The 10,000-nt window shown below is 45.0% G+C and overlaps 1 protein-coding gene across 1 annotated transcript in view; it reads left to right on the top strand.

Annotated features, from left to right (window-relative positions):
• si:ch211-186j3.6 (neural-cadherin) overlaps window positions 1-10,000 on the top strand; it is a 139,774-nt gene that overhangs the window by 122,635 nt on the left and 7,139 nt on the right. Inside the window, 5 exon segments of the mRNA XM_067249417.1 lie at window positions 2,725-2,852; window positions 7,174-7,298; window positions 7,553-7,595; window positions 7,597-7,680; window positions 9,884-10,000. The exon segment at window positions 9,884-10,000 is cut by the window's right edge and continues 68 nt beyond it. Of these exon segments, the coding sequence (XP_067105518.1) occupies window positions 2,725-2,852; window positions 7,174-7,298; window positions 7,553-7,595; window positions 7,597-7,680; window positions 9,884-10,000 (497 nt within the window).

Raw genomic sequence — 10,000 nt, 5'->3', positions numbered from 1 at the left:
TATACACACCACACACACAGTCACACACCCACAGACACATTCACACACAAACTTACACACACACACTTGCGCACACACACACACTCACACATCCCTACACACACAAAACATACCTACACACATGCACACACGCATACACAAACATACACCCACAGCTACGCACACACAAGCATACCTCCAAAAACCTCCCACAATTGCAGACCCAGCATCTGGCAGATGAAAGTAAGGAGAGACAGTTGCCACCCAGGTGTGACACACACATTACAGTCAATTTGCTGAAACCTGTTTCGCCTTCTAACCTCCCAGCCTTCAACTTCTCTGCTCTGGCTTCACTTTCCAACTTGCTGATTAAGGTCCAGTTACCCAGAGCTAAGGCTACTCTGGTTGCTGACAAATTGCTTATATGAAAGGAGCACAGCTCCAGTCCTTCCTCCTCTCCTCTCTCCATTTCTTTGGCTTGCAGCAGATTGTTGTACATGTAGAGTAATTTGCAATGCTAGTTATGATGCCCAGATGCTCTCTCTTTCTCTCTCTTTATCTCTCTTTCTCTGTCTTTCTCTCTCTTTCTCTCTCTTTCTCTGTCTTTCTCTGTCTTTCTCTGTCTTTCTCTCTCTTTGTCTCTCTTTGTCTCTCGTTCTCACTCTTTAATCTCTCTCTCTCTCTCTCTCTCTCTCTCTCTCTCTCTCTCTCTCTCTCTCTCTCTCTCTCTCTCTCTCTCTCTCTCTCTCTGTCTTTCTCTCGTTCCTGGTCCCTTTAGACTTGCTGAAAGAGGCTATTTTTCATATTTATGTAAAGGCCGGCCATGGGGGAGTCAGGCCTCCTGGCTGCCCATGCAATGCCAACCTACTGTGAACACACGTCAAATACACACATACACACACACAGACACACGCAGACACACCCACACACATTGATACACGCACAAATGCACACAAAATACACGTACACACAGAGAGAGAGGACAGACAGGACTAATGCCCAGTGATGTGGGGAAAAGGCCGAGGGGAATCACAGAATGAGAGAGAGAGAAAGGAGAGAGAGAGAGAGAGAGAGAGAGAGAGAGGAGAGAGAGAGAGAGAGAGAGGGGGGGGCTGTGATGAATTAGGGATGAGGAGAGGAGATTAGGCGTGACCGTACAGACGAGAGATTTAAGAGCAAAAATCTTGTAGTAACCTGAGTACACAGGCGGCCAAGGCCTGTCCAGGAACATTTAAAATGAAAGACATGAAGAGCTATTTGGTTGTCCTGTCACCCCTCCTCTCCTCTCTTCTCTCCTCGCTCGCCTCTTCATGGCCCCCTGGCCACCGGGCACTTGTGTCCTCACTTCCCCATCCCTTTGCTTTTCCTCCCTCTCTGGGATTCTGTCTTTATTACACTTTCATGTAACTTCCTCTCCCTGCCTGCCTCCCTCCCTTCCTCTCTCACTTTTATTTTCTTACCGTCTCTCTATCAACACCTCACTGTCAAATGTGACTTCTCTCCACAGTCTCTTCTCTCTTCCTCTCCCTATTACAATCTCCCTCTCGCCCTCCTTTACATCCTGCTCATGTTTCCTCACCTCTACAGTCAGTCTTCAATTCTCCCAAATGTCATGTCATTTCCTCTGTCAAACAGGGCTATCCCTGTCAGACACAAAGACAGATGTGGAGCTTTACTACTCACACACACACACACACACACACACACACACACACAGCCCCCCAGTCCCCTAGCCTGCCTGCTGCACTCCCCCCACTCCTCATGAAGGGGGTCCCATCCTCTCAGTCTCAGAGCCTTTTGTTCCTCGGCGGATTTACACGGGAGCTCAAAGTTATCTCCACAGTCTGTCAGGAATACACTGGTACAGCTGCACTGAGGAAAGGTGTGTGTCGTTGTGTTGTGTTCGGAAATATATATTTATTCTATCCTATTTATTTATTTATTTATAGAGAGAGATAGAGAGATAGAGAGAGAGAGAGAGAGAGATGAGAGAGAGAGAGAGAGAGAGAGATAGAGAGGGAGGGAGAGAGAGAGCAGAGAGAGAGAGAGAGAGAGGGAGAGAGAGAGAGAGAGAGGAGAGAGAGAGAGACGAGAGAGAGAGAGGAGAGAGAGAGACGAGAGAGAGAGAGAGAGAGAGAGAGGAGAGAGAGAGAGAGTTGGATGAGTGATGGAAAGGTAAATCAGATAAGGAGAGCTAGATGTTGAAATGTAAAAATATGAACAGATATCAAGAAGTAAATAAAGAGGTAAAGATGAAGGGAATGTAATCTGGGATCCAACATTTGTGAACTCGAGTAAAGTGCAGTCACACTTTTCTAACTAAAGACCTCATGTAGATTCATGAGCTAGCAGTGGTTGGTTAACGTATTTGCACCCACAATGCTTGGCAAACAGTAGAAGGCACAAGAGGAGATTTAACTGGTTCATTAACTTTTAATTTCCCATTCGAGTAAGTTAGGAAATAGAATAACTTTTCAATATGTTTATTGTCGGCTATTAGGGAGGAAACATAATTTACATTTACGTAGAACCAGTCTAAACTGTAATCCTCACAGTCAGCTGTAGAAACATTCTCACAATATCGGAACGTTAGTATGGTTTTAATATTATGTGTGTGAGTGTGTGTCATGGACATCATGTCATTTAAATGTGTTTGCTCTATACCAAATGATCATGCCTCTCCCGCCCCCTCTCTCTCCATTACACCCCCTTCTCCTCTCTCTAACCCCTCCCCTCTCCCTGCAGAACTGATCGATGGCACCCCCACCCTGAAGATAAACCACGGCTCCGGCACACTGGTCCTGCAGTTGCCAGGCAACGTAAACGTGGCAGACAGAAGGTGGCATCGTCTGGACGTGAGGAGCAACAGTAAGGTGGGTCGCGTGGTCACATGTTCACATGGTGTGGATCAGTGTGGCGAACCACTGAGCTAAAGCCTAGGTCCAGATCAGTCGTTATCCACCGTGGGGTGCGTTGCCACCCCCAGGAGGGGGGGGGGGGGTCTTTGGGCAGGACCAGGACATGAGAAATTGGGTTTAAAAAAAAAGATTGTATCATCATTTATAATAGGAGTGGGATGCGAGCACTGAATACTTTTTTTTTCCGTTTTCAACAAAAGGAGCCTGACAAGCCGTTGATAAGCCCTGGGCCGGAGATAGGAGGAACCTGTGTGGACTGAGCCCACACAAAATATGTTTTTCAGAAAGAATCTCTGCCATGTTAGCTCCAACCTTGGATTTTGGTCTTAATTCATGAACACAACCCATACTTTTATCCCAAGCTCAACAGAGCAAACAGTGTGATGTCTTCCATGATTCAATATTGGACTATTAGGCTGTAGACTGTGTGAACAATATATATTTCACATCCAACTAGAGAGGGTACAATTTCTGGGGAAATTGTAGGGTGTGCTTGCTTGCGTCGGTTGCACAGGGGTCCTGTATATTTTATATAAAAATGCATCGGGCCTACTTATTATTTATAAAGATTACATAGATTTAAAAGCATCTTTTTTTTGCTGCTCATTTACAACTCAAAATACGAGTGAAGTGTAGAATGAAATATGATGTCTTCTCATTTCCCCTGCAAGAGGCAGCTGACAGGCTGAATCAAAACGAATACATTTGGCAGACCGGTGTACAAATGGACCTAATCTCTATGACTTAAACGTCCTTTTAAGTTGTCCCTTCTCGTGATATTTTCAGGCATTTAGCCTACTCATATTGCATTCATTCATTAACAAAGAACCCCCTTTGAAGATTATTCTACGACTTACCGGCAGAAGATAGAATCGCGATTCAAACAGTACCATCTGCTAACTGAAAATATGCCCCCAAAAACGTAAATAAGCTTGACATTTATTTAGTGGAAAATAGCTCATTCATAAAAAGCTCACTGGTAGCGATCATTGTCAGTAACAACTCAAAATGCGATATAGCCCTGTGTGGAGAAGCTGCCCCGGTAAATTCTACTACTACAGTACAGTACTAGACTACTGCTGTGTTAGTCTTGATAGCGATTGCGTTGGTTGAATTCGATTAAACGTTCAGTTGTACGGTTTAGGCTGAAATTAATTATTTTCATGAACAGATTGACAAAGTTTAGGCTGTGGCAATGAAGTTCAGGTTAGTAGTCAGATAGTTTCCCTACTGAAAGACGTTTGAGTAAGGGGAGTGCCGAACATGTTCTGTTGCCGTTTGACTTAAACAGCTGAGGAGTTGTTGTTAGCTACTCACACTAGTGTCTCGGGTACAGTAGGCTACAGCGTTGCAGTGAGCTACACTGGTTTGAAACCACAGGTAATGGTAATTTCAGCAACAAATCGTTTACTAATGTCAGAATAAATCCTACAACGAAAATGTATATGTGAGGAATGTTTGTTTTAACGATTGAAAACAGATACATCATAGACCACTGGTAGTATGTGTTGCCCGGGCAACACAGGCTAATGTCATGATGCTAATATGTCAGTGAAATAGTAGACTACTGTTTCCGAAAGTAGATGTACTTCCTTAATAATATCAGCTTATATTGTACATTACACATCACAATTGTGTGTCATATCACAAAGTAAAATGAGTAAATATTTATCACCCTGGCCTCTTTGCTTGTGGCGTTTTTCTGCAGCTGCCTTGCAGTAAAGCTATAGTTAGCCTAGCTATCCCCCAAGTTAACAGATGCCAAACGAATGTTCTGCCAAAGGTAGTCACGCGTGTTTTCGTGGACATTATTGCAGACCGGTGTAAAAATTGACCTAATCTCTATGATTTTAACGTCATTTTAAGTTTTTCTCTTCTCATGATATTTTCAGGCATTTAGCCTACTCATATTGCATTCATTCAGGAATAAACAACCCCTTTGAAGATTATTCTACGACGTTTACCCCGGCAGTAGAAGATGGAATCGCAATTCAAACGGTACCATCTGCTAACTGAAAATATGCCCCCCAAAACGTAAATAAGCTTGACATTTATTTAGTGGAAAATTGCTCATTCATAAAAAGCTCACTGGTAGCGATCATTGTCTAGTAACAACGCAAAATGCGATATAACCCTGTGTTGAGAAGCTGCCCCGGTAAATTGTACTACTACGGTACAGTACTAGGGCTAACTGCTGTGTTCGTCTTGGTAGCGATTGCGTTGGTTGAATTGGATTTAACGTTCCGTTGTACGGTTTAGGCTGAAATTAATTATTTTCATGAACAGATTGACAACGTTTAGGGCTGTGGCAATGAAGTTCAGGTTAGTAGTTAGATAGACTTTTGATTTAAGTAAGGGGAGTGCCGAACATTTTCTGTCTCCGTTTGACTTCCTAAACAGCTGTGTACTGTAGCTAGATGTTTTTGTAGTGTGGTCTCGCGTAAGCTACAGCGTTGCAGTGAGGCTACACTGGTTTGAAACCACAGGTAATGGTAATTTCACCAACAAATCGTTTTCTAATGTCAGAATAAATCCTACAACGAAAAATGTATATGTGAGGAATGTTTATTTTAACGATTGAAAACAGATAACGCTACATCATAGACCACTGTAGTATGTGTTGCCCGGGAAACACAGGCTAATGTCATGATGCTAATACTTCAGTGAAATAGTAGACTACTGTTTCCGAAAGTAGATTGTACTTCCTTAATAATATCAGCTTATATTGTACATTACACATCACAATTGTGTGTCATATCACAAAGTAAAATGAGTAAATAGTTATCACCCTGGCCTCTTTTCTTGTGGCGTTTCTGCAGCTGCCTTGCAGTAAAGCTATAGTTAGCCTAGCTATCCCCCAAGTTAACAGATGTGAAACGAATGTTCTGGCAAAGGTAGTCACGCGTGTTTTCGTGACGTTAGTGACGCAGTGACGTTAGTAACGTCAGTGACTGTGGCTAGCAAATTAGCCACCGTTAGCTTCACTTTTCGCCACAAAAACTTAACTTACGCTTAAACCATGCAACGGAACGTAAATTCCAATAGAAGCAACTCAATCGCTACCAAGACGAAACTTTTGACACCTACGTTGTCTATGTAGGCCAAGTATTTACTGAGTTTTAGGGGGGCAAAAAGAAATAAAAATAATAATAATAATATATATGTGAGAGAACAAAGGTTGTGCTCTCGCCGAAGGCTTGAGCACACCCAATTAACTTCATTTACAAATGTCCTCTCCTCTATCTTCAGCCTACTGTTGCAACCATGAGTGAGCTTCAGTTAACCTATTTGATTCATAATTTTGCTCTGCTTACTGCTGTGAGTCCATAAGCATGTTTGTGTGTGTGAGCGTGTGTGAGCGTGTGTGAGCGTGTGAGCGTGTGTGTGGAGCAGAGGTTATTGTAATGTTTGTGTGGAACCTTTCTACTTTGAGACACTGCCCTCAGGGTTGCTTGGATAACATTTTCCATTTATTCCAGAAAGAGTTTAATAGTAGTGTATGTGCTGCTCAACATTTTCTAGTCACACACAGATGCCCTCTCTCTCTCTCTCTCTCTCTCTCTCTCTCTCTCTCTCTCTCTCTCTCTCTCTCTCCTCTCTCTCTCTCTCTCTCTCTCTCTCTCTCTCTCCCCCCCCTCCTCTCACACATATTCAAACACACACACACATATGCACACACCTATACATGTTCACACCAAATGCACACACAAACAGAAACACCCACACATATAGCACATGTAGCTCAAAGCACCTTGAGCTACAATTCTTGTATGAAATGTGCTATATAAATAAAGTCTTACTTACTTACACATAGAAACACACAGACCTACACGATCACACACATTTTGAGAAACTTGATAATGGTAGAGAATTAAGAAACTAAGTGAATGCACTTCCTGAATGACATTTTTTAAATTGACTATTTTATTGAATGGTGAAAAGAGTAAAAGCCCAAGTCATTTGGCCCACAGCCGCACGACGGGCAGGTTTGTTACAAGGATGGCTGTACTTGACGTAACCTCCACATGAGTCCAATCCATATGTAAAATAGCATGAAGCACTGTTTAACTCAGCTCAACTGATCCTTAACACAGAGGGATGTAAATGTTTCTCTTGGGTTCTGACAGAGGCTCAGTTGTTGTGCTGATCACTAACTCTCTCTGCTGGTGGCCATTGATCTTCAATGATAAGTGTTGATCTGACTCTATCCTGCTGTGTCCTGTTGTCTGTGTGTGTGTGTGTGTGTGTGTGTGTGTGTGTGTGTGTGCTCCTGCAGGAAGTGCGCTTCACCCTGGATCGCTGTGCGGGGGCCACGGTGATGGAGATGGAGGGGGTGGGCAGCTGGCTGACCACAGAGGACCACTCCTCCTGTGAGGTCACTGGGGTCACACCCCAACCTGGATAGGTATAGGCCATCTGCACCTCAATGCTGCTGTATGTTTGTGTGCGTGTGTGTGTTTCTACATGCATGTATGTACATGTATGTGCATGTTTGTGTGTGTGAGAGAGAGAAAGAGAGAGAGAGAGAGAGAGAGAGGAGAGAGAGAGAGAGAGAGAGAGAGAGAGATGAGAGAGAGAGAGAGAGGTGTGTTGCAATGCCTTTGATGTCCACCTCCAAGGGTGTGCTCCAGTAACATGGTTCCTCCTGTCCTCACCAGGCATCTGAACATGAGCCAGGTGTTGCAGCTGGGAGGAGTGAAACGAGCAGCTGCCCTATGTCTACCCTCAGCTCCAGCACAAACACTTCACCGGGTGCATCCGCAACCTCGCAGTGGACAGCAAGGTGACCTGCTCTTAACACGCCCTCGCTCTCACAGTGTAGTCACGCACACACTGACCAGACACACACAAACACACCCTGACACACAAATAGAGATACACATATACACACATAGATAGAGACAAAAACAAACTAATTCCTCCTCAGAGAGGAGAGCTAGATTGTGAAGTGCAGCACTTCAAGTATCAACAGATGGAAAAATACGTTTACAAAGCTGTCTCAGAGCATACAGTCAGTTAACATGCAGGCAGTGTTTTCCAACAGTGCACACTCACCTTAACACACTTTCACATCTCAGTCACCCACTTACACTCTTCCAATGCATCATGTTAACGTGGTCTGAGCATGGACAGACAGGTAGAAAGGTAGTGGTTGTCGGAGATATATATGTGTGTGCACTTTAATGTTGCTATAGCAACACCGAGCCAGGCTGTGACACAGACAGACGGAGAACACGTTTTTGTGTGTGTGTGCCTGAGAGTGTGCGTCTGTGCATGAATGTGTGTGTGTGTTTGTATATGTGTGTGAGAGTTATTCAAGGGAGTGGAGGTTCCTGACACTAAAACACTATGCTGGTCACCCCGCCGGCTACAAAACGAACCCGCAAGCCGTCCATGCAATATGCATGACCCTCTTATTGTAGGGGCCAAGCATCGGAACAGGGGGTGGAGGAAAGGCACTGTGTGTGTATGTGTGTGTTTGAGAGAGACACAGAAGAGAGAGAGAGAGAGAGAGAGAGAGAGAGAGAGAGAGAGAGAGAGAGAGAGAGTTTGTGTGTGTTTTCACAGCAGTTGTACTGTAGGTGATGTCTAGTACACTGTGCCTGTTGAAGTGTGAGGTAGATTTTGAGACTTTAATTGTGTTTCTATTCGGATCTACATCTTCCCACTCTACCTGTCAAACTTGATCCATCTCCCCTTCTCCCTGCCACTCTCCCTCTATTTATGTCTTTCTTTCTCTCTCTCTCTCTCTCTCCTCTCTCTCTCTCTCTCTCTCTCTCTCTCTCTCTCTCTCTCTCTTTCTCTCTCTCTCTCTCTCTCTCTCTCTCTCTCTTTGCCCCCTTTTTCTACCTCTGTCCTTCTACTGTCCCTCCCACTCTTTCTTTTCCTCAGTCTCTCTCTCTCTCTCTCTCTCTCTGCCTCTCTATCTCTCTCCTCCTTGTTCCATCCCGGTACAAGTCATATCCAGTCATAACAAAATACCCTTCATCATACACACACAAAAACACACATACACAGTAAAACCAATGACAAAAGGGGGTGTGTGTGTTGTGGATGTGACCTCACTGGTTTATTGGACTCCAGAAAGGGGAGGACATACCCATTGCAGGGTCACACCCCAATCTGAGTCCCTCTCTCTGATTGGTCAGTGGACTGTCGTTTACGAGCAGCCGGCGCTACAACGGAAGGATCTCATAAAGACGGGAGATTGGACATGTAATGTCCTCCATGGAACACTGCTGTTAATATTGTTATTGTAACTTCAGGACCTCATACTTCAAGGTCTCCCCGTCCCCATGGCTCAGACTATCATGGGCAGAGGACACACACACACTAACACACACATTTAAAGTGGTGCTGTGCCATGAGCATGGCAGACAGGTAGGGGCTGGGGAGAGGTGGAGGGGCCTGGGGATAAGAGGAGGGGGTGGAGAGGGATGGGAAGGGAGTGGGGAGAGGTTGGTGGGGAGCTTGGAGCTCAAGTCTGGCTGCTCTGCCCTCGAGACCTTCCACACTAACAAGTTCTGCTCTCTTCTTGTTCTTTCTTCTCTCTCTCTTTCCCCCTCTCTCTCTCTCTTTTTCATTTTCCTTCATCCTCTCTCGCCATCTATTTCACTCACACATTCCTCTCTTTCTGCTCCATCCATTCTCTCGCCTTTCACTCCTACTTTGAATCTCCCTCTGGCTGTTTACTGTTTATTCCTCCTCTCTCTCTCTTTCTCTTCTCTCTTTCTTTCTCTCTCTCTCTCTCTCTCTCTCTCTCTCTCTCTCTCTCTCTCTCTCTCTCTCTCTCTTTCTGTCTTCTGTCTCTCTCCTTCTCTCCTCTGCTGTCACATTCTGTCTTCTGTGTTTATGCATCTGTCTCTGTCCCTTTCCTCCTTCTCTCCATCTCTCCCCTCACCGGTCTCCTACCTCGTTTGTATTCTGTCTATCCTCTCCACCCTCCTTCCTCTTTCCTATCTCTACCATGGCCCCCCTCCCCCTAGGTGTATGACCTGGGCTCTCCTGCAGACGCCCAGGGCAGCTCTCCGGGCTGTGTGAGCACAGACGGCAGCTGTGTCAACATGGGCTTCCCCTCCTGTGGCACCAGGGGGCGCTGTCAT

This window comes from Osmerus mordax, chromosome 13 (genome assembly GCF_038355195.1).
Source record: "Osmerus mordax isolate fOsmMor3 chromosome 13, fOsmMor3.pri, whole genome shotgun sequence".
NCBI lineage: Eukaryota > Metazoa > Chordata > Actinopteri > Osmeriformes > Osmeridae > Osmerus > Osmerus mordax.
This window is presented reverse-complemented; position numbering and strand designations above follow the sequence as displayed.